The sequence below is a fragment of the Penicillium macrosclerotiorum genome (genome assembly GCF_028827735.1).
Source record: "Penicillium macrosclerotiorum strain IBT 26536 chromosome Unknown utg000003l_segment0_segment0, whole genome shotgun sequence".
Taxonomy (NCBI): domain Eukaryota; kingdom Fungi; phylum Ascomycota; class Eurotiomycetes; order Eurotiales; family Aspergillaceae; genus Penicillium; species Penicillium macrosclerotiorum.
The window spans coordinates 1,777,534-1,798,484 of NW_026643083.1; the positions used below are offsets into that span (position 1 = coordinate 1,777,534).

The 20,951-nt window shown below is 45.0% G+C and overlaps 4 protein-coding genes across 4 annotated transcripts; 2 read left to right on the top strand and 2 right to left on the bottom strand.

The window, feature by feature from the left end:
• Positions 1 to 905: 905 nt before the first annotated feature.
• On the top strand, positions 906 to 4,785 carry N7462_003537 (uncharacterized protein; the record flags this gene model as incomplete). The annotated part of the gene is made up of 6 exons (XM_057075263.1): positions 906 to 963; positions 1,008 to 1,146; positions 1,198 to 1,482; positions 1,544 to 2,105; positions 2,151 to 2,232; positions 2,288 to 4,785. 6 exons carry the CDS (start codon positions 906 to 908, stop codon positions 4,783 to 4,785), a joined length of 3,624 nt encoding a protein of 1,207 aa, XP_056934768.1.
• Positions 4,786 to 5,040: 255 nt separating this feature from the next.
• On the bottom strand, positions 5,041 to 5,292 carry N7462_003538 (uncharacterized protein; the record flags this gene model as incomplete). The annotated part of the gene is made up of 1 exon (XM_057075264.1): positions 5,041 to 5,292. The coding sequence occupies one exon, from the start codon at positions 5,290 to 5,292 to the stop codon at positions 5,041 to 5,043; it is 252 nt and encodes an 83-aa protein (XP_056934769.1).
• An 8,941-nt stretch (positions 5,293 to 14,233) lies between these two features.
• On the top strand, positions 14,234 to 16,830 carry N7462_003539 (uncharacterized protein; the record flags this gene model as incomplete). Its single annotated transcript, XM_057075265.1, has 7 exons — positions 14,234 to 14,395; positions 14,486 to 14,598; positions 14,649 to 15,500; positions 15,568 to 15,654; positions 15,735 to 16,030; positions 16,116 to 16,566; positions 16,641 to 16,830. The coding sequence occupies 7 exons, from the start codon at positions 14,234 to 14,236 to the stop codon at positions 16,828 to 16,830; spliced, it is 2,151 nt and encodes a 716-aa protein (XP_056934770.1).
• Positions 16,831 to 17,471: 641 nt separating this feature from the next.
• N7462_003540 (vacuolar protein sorting protein DigA) lies at positions 17,472 to 20,501 on the bottom strand (the record flags this gene model as incomplete). The annotated part of the gene is made up of 3 exons (XM_057075266.1): positions 17,472 to 17,556; positions 17,621 to 20,207; positions 20,288 to 20,501. 3 exons carry the CDS (start codon positions 20,499 to 20,501, stop codon positions 17,472 to 17,474), a joined length of 2,886 nt encoding a protein of 961 aa, XP_056934771.1.
• Positions 20,502 to 20,951: the final 450 nt, after the last annotated feature.

Sequence of the window (20,951 nt, forward strand, 5' to 3'; positions counted from 1 at the left end):
AAGTTCGTATTAGAAAATATATAGACTATTATAGAAAGCGGTCTAAATTAAAGTGATTAAAATAATATCCAATCAGACCTCGTATATTTAGGATTTATTTTCCGGCAATCAAGTCTGAAGAGTGCAAGGTCAGACTGATTTCGAAAACTACTATATCCGAACCCGATAATATTATCTAATATGTACAGCTACACTCTAGCATATCGCGTGATAATCTGTCTGATATCATGAACCTTACTATTGCCCCCAAGGAGAAATCGCTATAGTCGTTCTCGAAATCAGCTTGACCGATACACACTCAATCACTCTTTCCTGGCCCCACTGCCAAGACCTTAGCGTTGATAATTCATTGAGATAATTCATTGAGGGGACCGTGTTTAATCGAGGAGCAACGTAAAATACACCTTGTATCGATGAGTATCTTTCTACTATGCGAAAACTTACGCAATGTATAGTCCTGGAGGAACCTTATGGAATTTCATATAAGAAGAGAGTGGGGTCCCTGCACATCATGCGAACCTGCCATCTCCCAGTTGAGGGTTTTTTGAGGTCAGGGACTTTGTAAAACCACCTCGTTATTGTACTCAGGTGTTTTATTTTTAACCTCTAATGCCGTGACAAGATCGATTAGCTAGACCCTAAAAATCTGCCTTCAACACCTGAGTGTCATGGGTACGGAAAAGCACGTGACAACACCCTAGCAATTGGGCTCCTTGTAGTGTAGAGAGGTGGCTTGTACAGGCAACGTGCGGGGAAGGGGTTGCCCGACACAGCTGGCGCTGACATCGGCAGCCATCATTCAGCACTCGGCTATATGATCGCTTCCGCATCCTCATTTGTACCTATGTCACTCGAAGCATCGCGACGTAATAAACGGCATTCATTAAACAAGAACATAGGAAGATATGGAGTCTACAGTGTCCTTTAGAGGCTGTTCTGAGCCACTGAGAATCCTTTCTCTTGGTAAGGCTCCTGTCCAAATATGAAGGCCCGCTAATATCTTACAGATGGGGGCGGGGTCCGCGGAATCTCAAGTTTGCTCATCTTAGAGAAGATAATGGAGAAAATCCGCGAGGTTAAGCACCTTGACGGTGTCCCTCGACCGTGTGACTATTTTGACTTGGTCGGAGGCACAAGCACTGGAGGGTGACTACTATTGCCCTATATGTCGAGATCACTTTCCTACTGACACAACAGGATCATCGCTATCATGCTCGGTCGGCTCGGAATGACTGTGGATGAGTGTATACGGGCCTACCGGAAGGTTGCACAGCAGGCGTTTACTCCTAAACGGACCTCTATTCTTCCAGCGTCGCCCCGCGGAGCCTTTTCCGCACAGGCGCTTGAGGATGCCATTAAACAGATAGTTCGAGAGTTCTGTACAGATGGGGATTGCGTGAACCGTCGGCGCCAAGGCCACCCGACAACCGGAACGTGTCCACACTCTAATTTAGTCTTCCGTGACCAGGCTTGCACGAAAACGTAGGCCTATAGATAATGTATCAATGCAGAGTACAGGAGAGTAGCAGCTAATGGGTTATAGGGTGGTTCTTGCAATCACAAAGGCCAACGTCGACGCGAAACCGACGCTCTTCGGGACATACGATACATCGGCTGACTTAGATGAATGCACCGTATGGCAGGTAGCACGTGCAACTTCGGCTGCAACTACGTTTTTCAAGCCTATCAAGGTTGGCCGGGATGCCATTGAGTTCATTGATGCTGCTTTCGGGTATAATAACCCCTGTGATGAGCTCATTAGAGAAGCTCAGCGGGTGTTTCCTGGTCGCCAAGAACTACAGGTCCTGAGTATTGGAACTGGTCTTGGAGATGTGGTCAATATAAAGGATACCCGGATATCGATCATAAATGCTCTGAAGAAGATGGCCACATCATCAAAGAAGGTTGCCACCAGCCTGGACGGCCGATTCGGTGATGGTGGCCAATACTTTCGATTCAATGTGGATCGCGGTCTCGAGGATATCACGTTGTCAGATTGGGAGAAAGCAAGCACAATATCAGCGCATACCCGAAACTATCTTTCTGAGCAGACCAGATCCATCGGGAGGTTTGTCGATGTTTTAACGCGGGCGGATGCCTTGTCGGTATGTATGTCTGGCATCAAACCGACCTACACTGACAGATCCAAGATCCAGCAAGCAAGTCGGGCCAAATGTGGTGTTGTAAACTACAATATAGTAACTGGGGATGATAATAACAAGCCACATAGCTGTTAGTTTGAGAATGATCATCGCATCGGTGTTATCACTTGCTAATACGGTGCTAGACAGCCAAGTTCGGGCCTATTATGTCATCCCCTCTATAGTGAACCGCCACTTTACTGGACGTGTAGACACACTTGACTCGCTCAAACATATTTTTGTCCAAAAGGAAACACCCAAAGTGGCGCTGTTTGGCCTTGGGGGTGTTGGCAAAACCCAAGTCGCTCTGCAGCTTGCATATTGGGCAAAGGAACATATGTCGGAACATTCTATTTTTTGGGTTCCTGCGTTGAGCGAAGGAAGCTTCAAGCAGGCTTATGCCGAAATCGTGAGGCAGCTCGCTATACATAAAGCTACAGATGACGAAACAGTCTTGGAGCTGGTGCAGCGGTACTTGAGCTCGGAGGCAGCCGGACCATGGCTCTTGATTGTGGATAACGCAGACGACCTAGACCTACTTTTTGGTAGCGCCGATATCCCAGGTGGACTCTACAAGTATTTGCCCGTCAGTCGAAACGGTGTGATGCTGTTAACCACTCGCTCACGTGAAGTTGCGGTGTCATTTGCAGGAAAAGACATAATTGAAATTCAGAAAATGATGCGAGCGGAAGCCACTGCCTTTGTCGAGAAAGTCATGGAAAAAGATTTGCTCTGCGACCCAGAGACAACAGTACAATTGCTTGAGGAACTCAATTTATTGCCCTTGGCCATAACGCAGGCCGCTGCTTACATGAATAGGACCAACATCTCAACTTCACGATACCTTGAGTTAATGCATGGTACCGAAGATGATATGATAGCCTTGATGAGCAGGCATTTTCATGACGATACTCGATATCCCGGGTTGCAAGATGCTGTTGCCACGACGTGGCTGATTTCCTTTAACAAGATAAGGGAATCTGATGCCGCTGCTGCTAAACTACTTGCGTTCATATCGTTCATTGAACCGAAGGCAATTCCGAGATCACTCTTCCCACCTTTTGATTCTGAAGAGCAAATGGAATTCGCAATTGGCACTCTATGCGGTTATGCATTCATGACAAAACGGGAGGATGGCAAAGTATTCGACATGCACAGCCTAGTGCAGCTAGCGACGCGATTATGGGTACAACAAGAAGGAGATACCCAACGAATACTCAAGGCCACGACGCAGCATATGGTAGTGGCTTTTCCATCTCATGATTGGACAAATCGTGAACTATGGAGAGCCTACCTGCCGCATGCTCTTAAGATTCTGTGGAAGAATGAGACACATGACATAGAGGAGAGGTACGATCTATGCTTCAAGATTGGCATGTGTCTTCTGGAAGATGCGCGGACAAAAGACGCGATTCACTGTTTCAAAGAAGACTTAAGCTGGCAGGACAAATGGCATGATAATGAGCACCCCCTCCGACTGAGAACACAGCATGAACTAGCACGGGCATATCACTCGGAGGGCCGGATCAAGAGTGCAGTGGATCTACTCGAGCATGTGGTTGCGATACGACATAAAATTCTACCTGAAGATAACGTTTCTCGACTAAACTCTCAGCATGAGCTCGCACGGGCGTATCAAGCTGACGGTCAGACGAAGAAAGCAGTGGCGCTACTGGAGTATGTTGTCGTAGTCCGCAAGAGAACACTGGCTAAAGACCATAAATATCGACTTTCATCTCAGCATGAGCTCGCACGAGCGTATCAATTGGACGGCCAAATCAAGAGAGCAGTAAGGCTGCTAGAGTATGTGGTCGCAGTCCGCAAGAGAACACTCACTGAAGAACATCCTGATCTACTGCTTTCTCAGCAAATACTCGCAACGATATATCATTCGGACGGTCAAACAAGGAAAGCAGTAGAGCTTCTTGAGCATGTGGTCGCAATACGACAGAACACACTCGATGAAGAACATCCCTCTATGCTAGCATCCCAGCATCAACTCGCTGGAGTTTATCAAGCGGATGGCCAAATCGAAAAATCTCTAGGTCTGTTAGAATATGTGGTCACAGTGCGAGAGAGAACACTTGCTGAAGGTCATCCCTCGCGTCTGGCATCGCAGCATGTCCTCGCAAGAGCATATCAAGCGGACAGCCAGATCGATAAAGCAGTGGAGCTACTCGAGCATGTAGTCGCAGTACGGGAGAAAACGCTTGCCGAAGGGCATCCTGATCTACTAGCATCACAGCATGTCCTCGCAAAAGCATATCAAGTGGACGGCCAGATCGAGAAAGCAGTGGGGCTACTCGAGCATGTGGTCGCAGTACGGGAAAAAACGCTTGCCGAAGGACATCCTGATCTACTAGCATCGCAGCATGTCCTTGCAGCAGCATATGAAGCGGAGGGTCATTTCATGAAGTCAGGGGAGCTACTCGAGCAGAGAGTCGCAATACGAGAGATAATACCTAGCGGAGAGCACCCCTCTCAGCTTGCAAAAGCCCAGGAAGACAGTACAACGAGTACTGCGATAGAAAATCAAGACCGTTCTGTTCATGTGACATTTGGAGGTTCTAACGTTGGCATTCAGGTGGGCATAAATAGTGGGTACATTGGCGGATTCGCTTTTCGGGCGAACGAACAACCATAGAATGACCCAAGTTCTTTCCGTGTTATTTCTTTACACTAGTCTAGTCATTTTCATCACCCGATCACAAAAAGGCCTTTCGGTAGCAAACTATATTCAACTTTCGCTCTAAGAATGTCCCGTAAACACTAGCTCATTTTATTCATCTTAAGAGTCACCGTTGATTCTGACCGCACGGAGGGTCCCTCTCCAGCCTTTCATCTCATATTGCTTTTCTTACCCCAACTCAGACGATTATAATAAAATCGACCTTCTCGGCTACAAGACAAGGTAGCGGAAGTACTGGTAATCGGGATTTTTGTCTTCTCCAATCTGTACCAAGTCCAGTCCATCATCTAGAGCTACATCGCACGCCTCTTGGGCCTCCGCTTTCAACGCCTCATCACCCAAACGCCACTGCTGCCAGGTCTTGTATTTCTTCACGGCGTCATCAATTAGGCCCAAATTATTGAGGCTAGGGAGGTCAATTGAAGAGGTAGTGTTCTCCGGAACTGGGTTAGTGAATAACATGGCTGTCTGTGGGGTCTGTGTATGGAATTCCGTGAGGTCCCTTCAGGGCTACATATTGTTTAACTTTTCGCATAGTTGGTTGAAAGATACTTAATGATACAAGGTGCATTTTACGTTGCTCCTCGATTAGAGACAGTCCCCTCAATGAATTATCTCAATGAATTATCAACGCTAAGGTCTTGGCAGTGGGGCCAGGAAAGAGTGATTGAGTATGTATCGGTCAAGCCGATTTCGAGAACGACTGTACTCACAGCCGGAGATAAACTCGCTTTGCTGCAACGTCTTATACTACGTCATGACTATCTCGTCCACTCGGACTATGTGAAATCGGCAAAGTTCCATAAGAAGCGCCTTAAATGCCGGTAATACTTAGCTCTTTTGAACTCAGGTTTACCCACGGCCATAACCAATGCTACCTAGTCAAATATGAGAGACAAAAATCTCAGACAACGATCTAGAAAGTTTTCACAATATCTGCTAAGGAGCACAATATGGAGGAGAAGGGGGGTTGTTAGGGACGCTGGTCATGCTGAATTCCTACGAGGCCTAATCAAGGAGAGAATTTATCGATGTTGAGTACTAAAATTGCTTTCTTCTCAAAGACTCGGAGAATTGGAGGCCCGACCTGAAATGATAGTCAATTTTTTCTTCCTCTTCTATTCGTCTTTTTTTTTCATATATAGTAGTTTTCGAAATCAGTCTGACCTTGCACTCTTCAGACTTGGTTCCCGGAAAATAAATCCGGGATACGCTAATGCTTTTTAGGGTTACCGCTCTATTAGTCGGGCAGAACTATGCTAGTAATACCTATAACCCTTCTAAGGACGTATTGTATTTATCTTGTAATTATATATCGAATCCCCTAGAACTATTTAGTAGATCCGGCGATCTAGTAAGATCGTTAGCTTTCCGCCTTCCTACTAGTCCTACCTAGGTTGCTACTTTGTCCTTATTCTTCCCGTACGTAGTAGCCTTTTATCTATCTCTATAGGCCTACTAGTTATCACGCAGAAGGCTATATATATACTATAGATAGCTAATCCTAGTAGGGAAGGATATTTACTTTTTCTCTATAGATCTTGTTACCTATAGCGCGTCTTATTCGTGTATTTATTACTACTCTCGAATCTTATATAGCTTATCCTGTAAGCTAATATAGACGTTCTAAGGATTATAATACTTTTAGAATAAGCCTATATTACCTCGATTATAAATCTTAATCTATCGAATATAAAACGTAGGAAGGTAACTCGGATTATACGCCTACCCCTAGCTACTATATTAGCCTCTACGCTATACGGTCTACCCTAAGCCTATCTCCGTCCGGTATATAAGAGAATAGTGTCGAACCTAGGAGTAAGCGTAGCCTATATTATCTCCGATTCCTCCTATTATACGAGTAGGAAGAGGGAAGAGCCTACGACGAGGATCCCCTAGTCTATATTTACTATCGTATAGAGTAGCGAGTAATAGTTAATAATTAGGAAGTATCTATAGATACCGAGGAAGATATCGTCTTAGCTCCTAGTACTTTCTAGTAGCTATTACTAGAGAAAAAGCTAGAGAAAGCGCTTCGACGGAAGACTACTTGCTACTATCGAGTAAGACCTAATAATACTATTATTATTATATTAATAAGTAATTATACTAAACGTAAACTAATAAAACGATTTAATAATACTGATATTACTTAGTCTACTATCGAAAAATAGCTTCTATTATAGTCCGAACTTTTATCTAAGGGTAAGGAACTTACGCTAAAGATTAGTTTTAACTATATAGACGATTATTATTCTTCTTAATCTATTAGCTAGAAAGGAGAGAAAAGAGGAAAATCTTCTATTACGTAAAGGATACTTAGTAAGCGAGACGTATAGCTTAATATAGAGGAATATTCTTTAGGCGAGAAGCTGATCTAGCGTAGCGTCTATAATTTAATACGATACGATTCGTTAATATATTAATATAGCCCTTATTATTAGGTAGACCTAGTAGGGAGAAAATACTACCTAATTAAAGCCTATTATATTAAACGCCTTATTACCTATATTAAGAAAGGAGGGGTTTTAGAGGGCTATAAAGATATACTAGAAGTAGTCCGCGACGAATTATATAGGGAAGAATAAGAGAGATATAAGAGATAAGGGAAAGATAAGCCTAAAGGAGGTCCTATTATTAGGAATAGGGTACTATATACTCCTTATAATATTATTAATATCCTATACCCTTAGTCTACTACCTAAGGCCTAAATATCTCGATACCTAAGGCAGCGATTAAACCGATATCTACTAGTTTACTAGATATTCCTAGTCCTAGAGACGTAGCGGTAAAGTAGTATAGTAAGTAGTAGATATCGAATATCGAGAATAATATACTTAAATCGGTATTTTAGTAAGTATATAATATAATACTTGATAATAGTCTCGACCTTAAGTAGGTTTATAAGGACTAGGACCTAAAATTCTTTATTAATAAGGGGATAAAAATAGGTATCGCTCGACGTTTTATCGAGGATATTATAAAGTAGGCTATAGAAGTTAAGAAGGCGATCCCTATATATAAAATACTTTAGATTAGAGGGTAGGGGGGTTTTTAAAGGCGTTATAGCGTTTTTCCTAGCGGAAATAATAAGTAGCTAATTAATTAGACTACGTAACCTTCGATTTAATTTAAATTATTAATATAGTACTAGGAAGGAGCTTTTTATTTATATAATTACTATATAGTAGCGTGAAATAGCCTTCTATATTAGAAACAAAAATACTCTCTTAGAGCCTAATTATATAATCCCGTATTATTAAAAAGAAATTATTATTCTAGTTTTATAACCTATTTTAGGCGACGTATCTTAAATTTATAAAAGCTTATAATTATACGATATTACTAATCTAGGAATACCGTATACTACCCTTATTATCGTCTTAAGTTAAGTGTCTAGACCTAGATAAGAATCGACCCTAAACCCCTTATAAAATAGTACGAAACCTAGGTCCTATATAGCGAAAATTAATTATATATTATAAGTTAAGTAGTAATTTACTCTATAATTATTCTCGAAATCCGCTTAACCGATATAGTTAGCTACTATTCCCTCTTCTTAACGCCCTATAATATAGAGAATACCTTGAAATAGGGGAATAGAGTAAAAATAATTACTATAGTTACGTACGAGACGGACTTAAAGCGGGCTTAACGCTAGGGAGACTTTTAGTCTAGTAAGTTACTTAGGAATATATAGAGCGTGTTAAGATATACCTACTATACTTATATTATATTTTCCTATACTTACTACGTTTTCTATCTTTACGTGTTCGCCTCTATTCCTTAACTACTCTCTTAGTATCTTTTCTAACTAGATCTATCCTAGTTTATAACTCTTCTAATATCTTATATATTACGTATATCCGCGCTTTTTACTTTATCTATCGCTATTATTTAAGCGTTCTAAAAGTCTATTATATATTAGCTTATAGAATAGGTTTAAGAATAAAATCGTACGCGTACTTCGAAAAGCTAGCTTAGGTTTTATATTCTTATACTAGCTAAGGGAAAACCGAGTAATACTAAAATCTCTTACTAAGTATTTAGGAGAGATTAAAATCTAATTACTATACTACTACTAACTTATAGGTACTAGCTTTTTCTATTCTCCTTTTATATTATATATAGCTATTTAGGACTAATTAACTCTACTTACGGTCTTAGTAGTAACTTTCTTAGCCTAAGTAGGGGAAATCTGCTAGTCGTATTATACCTAGAGCCTAGAAAGGTATTAGATATTATATATATAGTATCCCTTTATCTCTTCTAATAGAGGGCGATCGTTAAATACTTTATAGTTCCTACTACGTTTAGGATTAAATAGTTTTAATCCTCTTTCTTTTAATACCTTCTAAATTTAATATTTAGAACTCGTAAGACTAGCGTCTCTCTTAATATATTTATCTAGGCTACTAATATATCGTCTATAGAATAAGCTAGTTGCTAGTTATATTAATTAAAGGTTAATAACTCCGGTAAGTTTAATATTAAAGTAACTAAATAGTATATCCGAGTTATTTCGAATATCGAAGAAGACCTTAGGGATTTTAGGCGATTCTAGTATACTTAGAAGATTCTAGCTATTAGGGGAAGCCTCCGGTAGGAATACCTTCTTCTATAGGGTCTATATATCTACTAGATACGTTTTATTAAGTAGAAGGATATAGATTTATAAAATAGAAATATAACTATATCTTAAAAGGTTTACCCTTTCAAGATTAATATAAAGAGATAGTAGCTTGATAGGTAGATCTTAGAGCTACGTAATAAGACTCGCTATCTTCGATTCGGTATTAACAAATTCTAGAGATTAGTCGATATAAAGATATAAATCTTCGAGGGACGTAAGAAGAGAAGAAATTTCTTTACCCTCTTCGGAATTAAGAAGCGGAATTTCCGTTACTATTATAAGAAAATTAAGATATACTTAAAATATAGACCGGCTTACGGGTAGAACTTACTTAATATTATAAGAATCTAGCTAATAGAGCCCTCTTAGAGGACTTTTCGAGGAGGTAATCTATAAAGTTCTAATAGCTAAGTATATTAAATCGCTAACTTGATAGTTAAATAAACGATAGAATAAATATATATATTACTACCTAAATATTTACTAGATTAGCTAACTTAGCTACGTTCCTTTATTTTAACTAATATAGTATAGACGCGGAGGATAGTAGGAGAAGCCTTAGCTTAAAAGGGATTTATAACTACTATAGTAAGTAGCACGAGAATAAAACAACTATTAGCTTAAATAAGGCTACTTATAGCTCGGTTACTATATAGATATACTACTAGTATATTCACTATCTTTCTATAACGCTTCGCGCTAAGCGAACTTTCTACTTAATATATATATTTACGTTTCCTTCCCTAGTTATACTTTATATTTAGCCTAACGCTAAATCCTTTTTCTCCTCCTAATAATAAGGTAAGTCTTTCAAGGCTAATAAATAATAGATACTAAAAGGGAAGAATAATAGGGATAGGGTTAGAAGAGCTTTAAAGCCTTAAAATATTCTATATTTAGGCCTATATATCGAAAATAGCCTCTAGCACTCTCTTTTTTCGCGCCTACTATATTAATACACTATTCAAGAAAAGTATTAAATCCTCGCCCTAGATCTTTCTCGTAGTAGTCCTAGTTACGCTTAATAAACCCCTTAAGCTTAGTAAAGAACTCTTTAATTAGGTTTAGGTCCGGCGAATATAGTAGTAAATAGACTAGCTTTACCTCTACGTCCGTATATATTTATTCAAGACCTTCTAACCGGTAAAATAATACGTTATCTATAATAAGGATAGATTTAGGCTCTAGCTATCGTCTATAATATTAGAGTAGTTAAGCTATAAAGCCTTTAAAAATAGTAGTATCCGTAGAACTACGGAAGATACGCGATAGAACGATCCTATCCTAGGCGTACGCGGGTAATATCTAGTATCTCTAATCACGATAGAACTATGTTACTTATAAAGGGGACGTACCGCGCGGTACCTAGCCTATTCGTCTAAACCTAATACGTTTATTATATCTAGACTTATTAATATAGACTAGGTAGTACGATTTAAAATCGGAGAGATTATATAGATAATAGTCTCGTAAATCGGTATTTTATTCTCTAGTATATTTCCGTATAGTCTTTTTAGACTAACCTTCTACGACGAGGGCTCTTCTTATACTAGAGGTTATAACTATAGCCTGAAACTTATCCTAAAGGAATATAACTATCTTCTCTAGGTAGAGGCCTAGTTTCTTATATAGATAATTATAGAGAGCTTCGATTATTAAGGGTATTATAGTATATTTTCGTTCTACTCGGGTCTATAGTACGTATAAGATTCCGAATTATCGTAAGTTATTACGGATACCGATAATAGCCTACTTACTATATTTAGCCTAGTTAGCTATTTTAGAGGTAGTAAAAGATTTACTCTCTATTATATTATAGATAAGAATAAGCTTTAAAGGTAAGAGTCTTAGAGCTATTCTACCTAGACTAATAACGGTAAGTAGGAAGCTAGTATATAGGAAGTTGTAGCTTATCACGATTATAGAGAATAGGGAGTAGGTACGATATACGGTAAATAACTATAGGGAAAGTACAGATACCGCCTTCTTAAAGTAGTATTACCGCCTAGTAGTCCCGGCCTTTAATTAGTAGTAGCCTACTAGTAGAATTAGGGTATCTAGGCTTTTACGTAGTTAATAGAACTACGGATTTCCTATAAAATATAGTATATATAGTTCAAAGTTCGTATTAGAAAATACATAGACTATTATAGAAAGCGGTCTAAATCAAAGTGATTAAAATAATATCCAATCAGACCTCGTATATTTAGGATTTATTTTCCGGCAATCAAGTCTGAAGAGTGCAAGGTCAGACTGATTTCGAAAACTACTGTAGAGAACGAATATAGGTAGATACGGTGTATTTCCGAACATGAGAGCCTTTTTGGAAGGGCTGGCGTGCGAAATTCAATAATAAGCCGACTTTATCAAAGATCATACAATATAGAATCCCATCATGATCTGATTACATATGTACACCTGTACACCTGTACTGCATTCCGAAAAACATGCAGTCCCATGCCTTTAGATACGGGCTACAAGCAGTCTGAAGGAAGGTCTCCTAACTGTAGTCCAAAATCTGTGTTTTCTTGGGCTATTGAGAAATGGAATCTGGAAGACAGCGACACCACTGGTCTTGCATGTATACCTCGATTTCCATCCCCCGCGTCCTCATTCCAACCATGATACACTGACTGTCCAGGATTCCTCCACTCTCTGTGCAACATGGCCAGCAAACCAGCCGGGACGCAAAGACCAGCCGTCCGTTGCCTCGCAAGCCATGCATAACACCGCCATCTTGTGTGACGGCCACGGCCACGGCCACGGCCACGACAGCCTTCCTCCTCCTCTCCCTTCCTCCAATATCGATAGAGGTTCCAGGTTGGGCGCAGCATGTGGTTGTCAAGTCAACAACCAAAAAACAAAAAAACAAAGCCATTACTTTGGGGAGGGGGAGGCGAGCATGACCGGACACTACCGGTGCAAGGAGGTGGTCCCCTCAATGCATGCATACAATACATCATGCTCCTACATCATACACACTTCCCCATCTTTTGACACATCATGTACGGAGTACCCGAGGTGCATGTCCCTCGATGGGTGGACTGATCAGTTCACTGCACTAGAAATCTCCATATTGCTGCAAACATGCAGGTCCATCGCAATGAGCTCCCTGACTGAGCACGAAATATAGTGACACCGAACCCGTCATGTCCGTTGTCGAATATGATTGACCAGGATCCGCGACTTCATTCTGGTTCGCCCCCCCCTCCCCCCCTTTGCCCCCCTTTACCTTGTTTGTGTCCTGTGTGTCTTGTGTTGGATGAGGAACCGGAGGAGGGGGGAAAGCACATTCTAGACTCGCGGCTACCGTCCTCGGCACGATTTGCCACCCCGATGCTCCCGCAACCACATTCCCCCAACGTCATTCTGGGCCCCCCTGGGGACTTGTCTTGATACGGTCGTACAGTATCGTTTGTCGGACAGTAATGTGAGTCGCGGACATCTCTGAAAAAGGTCCATAGTGGATCGTTTCCATTGTGACGTCCCACCGGTACGTGGACGGTGTTGATGGGTGAAACGAGGCCGATGAGGGGATTGTTTGGGATTGGGATGATGGGGCGGAGCCGTGGAGCCGTGGAGACCCGATGCCAATCGGCCTGTCAAGTGTGTTTTGTTGGCATACAGTACGGAAGACGGAGGATGTTGCTACTATTTTCGTCGTGGATCCGCCGCTGATGGCATTGGTTCCTGATGCTCTACCGGGAGCTTGTCGTTGATGCAATGATGGCGACTGTCTCTTTCTCATTCCGTTTCCTGGTTGGTGGAAGGTGCAAGGTGGAACGGACGTTGCGAATGTTTCGGCGATATGAGGAGGAGGGGGAGAGAGCTGGTTTGATTGGCAATAGGCAAACGCATTCCCATGAATCCGGCCCGGGGGGGGCGTCGGATGGTTGATGGAATTGAAAGCAGGGAAGAACAACTCCGCATTCTGTACAGAGCACGGAGTACAGAGACACTACTCAGGGTGGCGGCCAGCTGCTTGGCTGAGAGTGGCCTGTCTTGATGTCTTGACTAGCTGAGTATTTCCTGCATTCTATGTCCATTTCTATACTCCGTAACTGTGTCGAGGGGTCAATCCGAAGGGCCCCGGCAGCGCGATATGTTCTGCTTGAAGCTCTCTCTCTCTCTCTGCCCATAGCTGTTCGTGTGATTCTTCAATGTTTATCAGACTCATTCCCTCACTATTCAATGAGCGAGCACCGGAAGAAGAGGCCGGTTGAGGATCGAAAAAATCACGACTAGCCTGAGTACTAGACACACTATATCATGTGATGTGCCTGTGAGCGTATAACTCTCTAAATTGGATATTTGACAATACTATGAATCTTGAATATCCCAATATGGGGAGATTCAAGGATTGACAATATGAATCGGATCCAATGCTGGAATGGACGGACCACATTCGGATTCTAAGTCCCTTGAGGATGGGATAGCCAAGTGGTCGTCTTCCTGTATACTCCCACTTTTACTTCTCTTCTAAGGAACCACCACCCAACCATTGGAGCCACTAGACAGAGAATATCTCAAGCCATCTACTATACAAAAGGCATGGAGTCTCACCATAGCGATCTCAGGCAGTTCTCTCTACTCCATCTACTTTCCCAAGCCGAGATGATGTGCTGGTCCCCGTCGCAAATCGCGGGCGCGAGGAAACCCCCGGGCTGCGACTTTTAATTGGCGGAGAAGCCGCGGCGAGCTCCACCGAGGAAAAAAGACCGCGAATATCAAAGGAGTCACTAAGCTGGGGAACAACTCCAGGATGCACCATGAGCAAGCGTTCCTTCGAGGAATCCCGGGCCAGTCAGCCCCCCGAGAGCGATAATAATGGCCTAATGCCCATCCACGATCTGCTGTCGCCCAGCGACGAGCACGATCCCACTCCGCCCTCCGGGTCGAGTAAGAAGCCCCGGAACTTCATAGCCACAGTCGTATGTCACTTCTCCTAGGATGCGCCTCATATTCCCATGGTATTCTTGTATTCAGGAGCTTCGCCCCCCACCGCTAACGATTGGGACTAGGCATGCGAGACATGTCGTCTGAAGAAAACGCGATGCGATGAATCCCGGCCCAAGTGCGGCCTGTGCAAGTCGCTGGGCCTGGAGTGTGTCTATAATGAACGAAAATCGTCCAAGTAAGACCCCCAAGACCTTCATTCGGAGGATGCGCTAATGATATTGGCAGACGGGACCAGTCTCTCACGATGATAATGAGCACTCTGCATCGGCTCGAGACCAAGCTGGAAAACATCCCCTCATCCATCTTGGGCGACCTCCAGTCCTTGCGCGGCTCCATGCGCCAGAGTATAGACCACGGCCATGAAGCACAGTCGTCCCCGGTCCATCGTGACGAGGGTTACCGGAGCTTAGGGATGCCGACCTCGGCCACCCCGGGCTTCACACCCGCTGCGCCGGAGGGAGACGAGTTCGATTGGGAGGAGAATCAATCGACCCCCGATGCATCTGGTCGGATCTCGATCTCCTTCAGTCAACACGGAGTCATCTTGTGGCCTGGAGCGCGGCAGATCCTTCCGACGCAGTTGCTGACGGCCCATGAACTGCTGGGCAAAAATTATGTCGTCGAGCTGGAATCGACGCGCGCTGCCCTGCCGATGTTCACCAGCCCCTTTCCCTTACACGCAAATGACCATTGGCTAGAAGTCTTGCCATTGGCTATGATCAAAGGTCTTGCCGATGCTTTCTTCAGTGTGTTTAACCCTTTTACTCCGATCATGGACAAGACTTTCTTCTTCTCGTTTACGCTGGGTTCCGCCATCGAGAGTGGCTTTGGCTATACGATGGAAAGCTGCCTCGTCCTGAACGTTCTGGCGCTAGGATGCCTGGCTGTTTTGGCTCATCAGGAAGGGAATTACCCGCTCCCAGGGACCCAGAGCCATCGCTTCGAGCCTCCGGAGTGGATGAATGTGGTGTATGAAGAGCAGCCGGGCCTGCGATTCTTCAACGAGGCTCGACGGCGCATTGGATTTTTGATGTGTGACAACAACATCCAAAGCTGCCAGTTCTATCTGCTTTCTTCGTATGTGACTCCTTGTTCTTCCTCCCTGAGAGATTCGGCCTCGCTTTGAGATACTGACTTGCCGTAGGGTCTATTATAGCCAGATTCTCCGTCCCATGGATGCCTGGGCAATGATTCATCGAGCGGCAACCTGTTGTCTGTCGATGCTAACCAAGTATGTCAATCAATGGAAATTCCTTTTTCTACGGATATCTCGCACTCCGGTCGAGCAATTATTCTAACCTGATTCCAAAGCCACGACGTAAACTTCGACGAGTGGGAAGGCGATATGAAATCTCGTGTATACTGGAACTGCCTGATGAACGAAACCATCCTCGTCCAAGAACTACATCTTCCCCCCAGCGGACTCTCACGCCTCGAAGAAAAAGTCCCCATCCCCAAGTTCATCGGCTTTGAAACCACTGGCTACGTGTCTACCAGATACCCTTCATCCACCGTCGTCGACGATTCCTACTTCCAGTATCACTTCCTCGCCCAAGTCGCGCACCGTATCATCCTGACTCGGATCCGCCATTCTCTCTACTTCTACTGTGCGTGGCTTCCTTTCTCTATACTCTCCCATTCCCTTCAGAACCTCTGAATAACTCCGTCCTAACCTTCTCTTCAAACCCACAGCCGATTCTGGCAGCATCCCCGTCCCTGCCGTCAACGCCGAACTGCACCACCAACTCGAGCAATGGCGCACCAACCTGCCAACCGCCATCCAATTCACCGACGCGCAACTTCTCCCTTCGCACGCCACCCCGACCAGCCACTCCATCCACCAGCCCTCGCCCAGCTCTGCGGCATCGCCCATCCCGTCCCCCCGCCCAATCGACCCAGCCCACCCCGTCTCCCCCGCCGTCGCCGTAACAGACGCCATGCTTCGTGGCCGCTACATGATCGCCCGCTTCCACATCGGCCGCCCCTATCTTTACAAAGCGCTCCGAATCCCCGCCCTCCTCACGGACGACGACCTGGAGCAGATCAAAAGTGGCTTGCAAAACGCCATGGACTGGCCCATCACGCAGGGTATCTTCCGCAAGATGAAGAGCTGCATCCCGATCAAGTTCGCTTTCTGTTCCCAGTATGTTTTCCCTCCCCAATTACACCCCCAACCCATCCGCTAGGATCATCGAACGTCCTGACAATTGTGCGCAGATTCTTCGGCCAGGTCCTTATCTTCTACTGTATCGCGCACTCGCCGAGCGCGCGCGTGCGTGAGACGCTGCCGGCGGGCTGGGAGCGCTGGAACGAGGAGATGATGCGGTTTCTGGAGGACTGTGCACGGCAGAGTCCGGCCGTGGCGCAGGATCTGGACCTGCTGCGGTCGTTGTGGCCTGGGACTTGAGAGAGTGGAAGGTGGCAGCATTATTCAAAACATTGGGTTTTCGTGTTGGATATAGGGACTATGTATCTATTCTGTGGTGGCTTGTGGCTTGTGGATTCTGGCTTCTTTTTACTAGTAGCCCTGGGTTTTTCTCTTTTGGATGTGGGTGCATGGTGTGGGTGGGTCTCTTGTTTGGGATGATTTTTTTTTTTTTTTTGGATCTGGCATCTTTATATGTTGAGTGGGATGTTCTCTGTTACTTTTTGCATGCATGGTGTTGGGTGTTGCTGGGGAACATGTTTTTCGTTTGTATAGAGACGGCTTTTATGGTCTTCTATTCTTCTCTTATAATGTGACACAAGGAATTCATGAAAGAACCCGGATCTAAGAGGTATATATATTGATGATTTATTGACAGTAAAATGGATGTTTGGTCGGGGAGTATGGAGAAAAAAAGAACATGGGTATTGCAAACACGAGAAATTGCCCCTAAGAAACGATGATGCACGACGAAGGTTCTGAAACTATAGAGGGTCGGCATAAAAAAAGAGCAGACAAGGGATTCTCTTCTTCCTGGGTACCATCGAATTGGGGTGAGCGGATAGTTCAGAGAATTTCCAGAAATAAAAAACGATGATCCAAAAGTAGCCCTGCATCGTGGATTAGAGGGCCCATTCATCTGCGCTATCCGCGGTGGTGATGAAAGGCTTATCGATCTGCTTGATGGCGTGGTCGCCGCACAGAATACTGTCATATCGTTAGTGTGTGTAGAAGGTTGCATGGTATAACCGTGTCGAGCAGGACCACTTACCAAGCTTCAGCAACCAGTCCATCCAGTTCCTTGACAATCTCTTCCCTCCGGGCAGATGAGATGTCTCCATTGCTCATTTGGTCCTGCAAATCCCGGATGTACTTCTTCTTGCCCCCGGCCCCTTCCAGGACCTCCTTACCGAGACAGTCGCTGTGGAAGGCATGCTGACATGGGAAAACAAAGAACTGGCGACTCAGCAGAGGCAAAGAACAGATCCAACACTTCTCCCCGGGTTCCACAATCGCATAGCGAGAATCCAGGCCGGCGATTTCAGAGCGGATTTGGCGGGCTGTCAGCGCCGAGTTATCCATTTCCTGCCGAAGGTTGTCGATCAAGCGCGAGTAGTCTTCTAGGGCGGTGCAGATCTCGTCTTTGAAGTCGTCGATAACAGCGAAGTCGGGGAAGAACGGGATGAGGTCCTCAATGTGGAGAAGCTCACAGCGATGCAAGAAGTCAATGGCATCTTTGATGCCCGTGCCGGGTTGGCGGATCTTCTTCTCCGCAACGAGAAGCCATAATTTCTTGCGAAGCTTGCTGTTGCCTTCAGGTCGGTCTGCGACGATGGCCGCAAGCTCGATGTCATTGTGTTCTAAAGCAAGCTCTACCGCTTGTAGGTACTGGCCCATGGCGCTGTAGATGTGAATACATGACTGGACTCTCTTATGCTGAATGCAGAGTCGGAGGGCAAAGTCTGCATCATATGGGGGAGGCGAAGATGGCTGCGATTGGAGGTATGTGAGAAGGCCGGCTTCTGAGGCAGAAGAGCTGGAGGCATGAATTGAGATGAGTGTGTTGTGGACAGCTGCCGAGGGGTTGGGGTGGTTGACAATGATGAAGTTCAGGTAACGGACCGCCTGGTTTTGATTGAGGGCCACACTGGCAGTCTTGTTATAGTTCAACAGTGCAGGAATCAATCGCTCTGGATCAAGGTTCGTCTGCCGCATCAAAATTTCGATCAGTCCCGTAGCAGCATGCGTCATCAGTACACTACTGTACTTGTAGAACACATCGGGTTGGCTCTGGCGCTGTAGAACGTTCAAGGCTTCTGACCACTTTTCTCTTTGGATCCAATAAGACAGAACATAGTTGTGGTCGTTCGTGGCAGTGGCAAAGAACAGAAGCTCTTCTTCGCGGCCATGACTGCTTATAATGTCGTAAACCGTCTTCTTGTCCAGATCCGCTTTATGCTTGTTCACAAATTCCTGAAACTCGGACCGAATACTGCCTAGTTCATCTTTGATGTCTCCCTCAGTTGCACCTTCGTTCAACTCCGCTTTAGTAGCAATGCTATCATCAAGGGAGTTCAGCTTCGACATGAAAAGCTCAACGAGCCAGCTCGCAACCATAGTTCTCTGCATAACAGATGCCTTCTTGTAGGTCGAAAGCTGAGAGAGGAGGTACTTTCGCAGGGCATCGTACTCCTTGTTGTCTACCATTGTCAGGCAAACTTCCTCGAAGCCTTTGCTGCTTTTTCCCCATACTTTCGCAGCCTCGAGGAAATCGCCCTTGCTAGCTAGAAAGTCACCCGATGCAGTCAAAACAGCATCGCGCTGAGTGTTCCCTCTAGCATATTGGAGTGCCTCGTCGAATTTCTTTTCCTTCAGAAGAACCTTCCACACATCTCGATCTTCGTCGTTCGCAACGATCTCGAAGATCTCCTGGTGGGTGAAGAGCCAGTAAGTGTTTTGCGTTAAATCGGTCAATATACCAAGCGCCTGTTGTCGAGGCTCAAGAATTGGTTGATCGTAGACGATCTCCTCGCTCAGACGGTTGATGGCAACAACTCGGCCTTCGACTAGTGCAATGACATGCCATTGTGACAAAGTCATCGCGGAGATCGGATCTTGTATTAATTTTCGCCCTCCACGTGCAGATTGGGAAGCGGGAAATTTGGATCGAGGCAGCATACTGGCGTGGTCGAAGGGGGTGTCAGATGAAAGCTGACCATGATAAATTCCCTGCGCGCTAAGCCATGCAAATTCTTTGTCTGTATATCCTTCCGCCTGATACCCGCCGGTAAATGATGAAGAGAGGTTCAAGGAAGAGGGTGCAGATCCAGACGGGTTTGAGATCTCATGGATCAAGGGCGTTTCGCGCTGAAACAGGTCTGTGTATATCGACCCGCCGCCATCTCGTCCGTGTTTTGTAACCCCGGCGTGGCCAAGGAAATGAAACAGCTTTCCATATGTTGCCACAAGTATTCTTCGCTGGTTTGATCTCGAGGCCACAGACTCGGCACTAATTCCGGTCACCGGAGAGGCGTCCGGCACCTTGTAGACGGCCGTGACATACTTCTCTTCTCGCCGATAGAACTCCGTGGAGGGCTCGATGTACGTCTCGTAAACATTACCATCTGTCGTACCTAATAGGATCTCACGTGTGGACGCAGTCGGCAGAGAAGGGTTCCAGGCAATGCTTTCGATCGAAACGCCCTTCAATCGGGACAAGGCCTTAGGTTGCCGTGACTGGGTGTGGAGGTAATAATTTTCGCCCAGAGTAGTACTGACAATCAAATGGGATGCAGAAGGATCCAGGAACATGCGCCGGATGAGACCAATTTCAGAGGACTTCTTAGGAAGATCGATGTCTATTGAGAATGATCATGGTCAGTTCTCCGTTGCAACACGGCCAGTGCGCTGCGGGGCGTCGGGAACGGTATCTTCATACCATCAATGTCTTCAGGGGTATCAAGGTCTATTCGAAGAATGCGTCCGGTCGATAACGCGAGTATGAGAACATTGTTGGCCACCTGGGCGGCCACAAAGTCCGCCGCGATCGGGAACTGCAGCTGCACTCGCTGGACGTCGAAGATGGGCAGAGAGTCTGCGGGCTCCCCTAGGTTGCTGGGAGCCACATAGCTGCTTGATCCATCCAGCGCCATGATGCGCAAAGCTTTCCCACTAGATCATGCCGCGCGGTTGAGACCTCAGGGTTGGCTGCAGGGGAGCTTGATGGAGCTTGGGGGTTCGAGGGGACGCGAAGCTGCCTGGGAATGCGGAGAGTGTTGTGCCTTTGTGCCTGATACCTAAGGCTACACACGGCTGGGCGCGCAACAGAACAGCAACCCTATTCTACGAACAAGTAAATCACAACAAGGACTCCATGTCATAATTAATGGTCAGGCTACAAAGAAACACTTGGTTAGATATAGCTGGAGATTACATTGAATCCCTTTGATATCCCCCAATAAGGCTAGTTCACAAGCCTCTTGCACAGTCGAGATCCAATGTTCTCCATCCCAAACAATAAACTTCATTCATGGATGCGAGCCATTTTGTATGGCACAATGGCCTTTTTGAATGGCAATTTCAAAGATAGGTCCTTTCAAGAT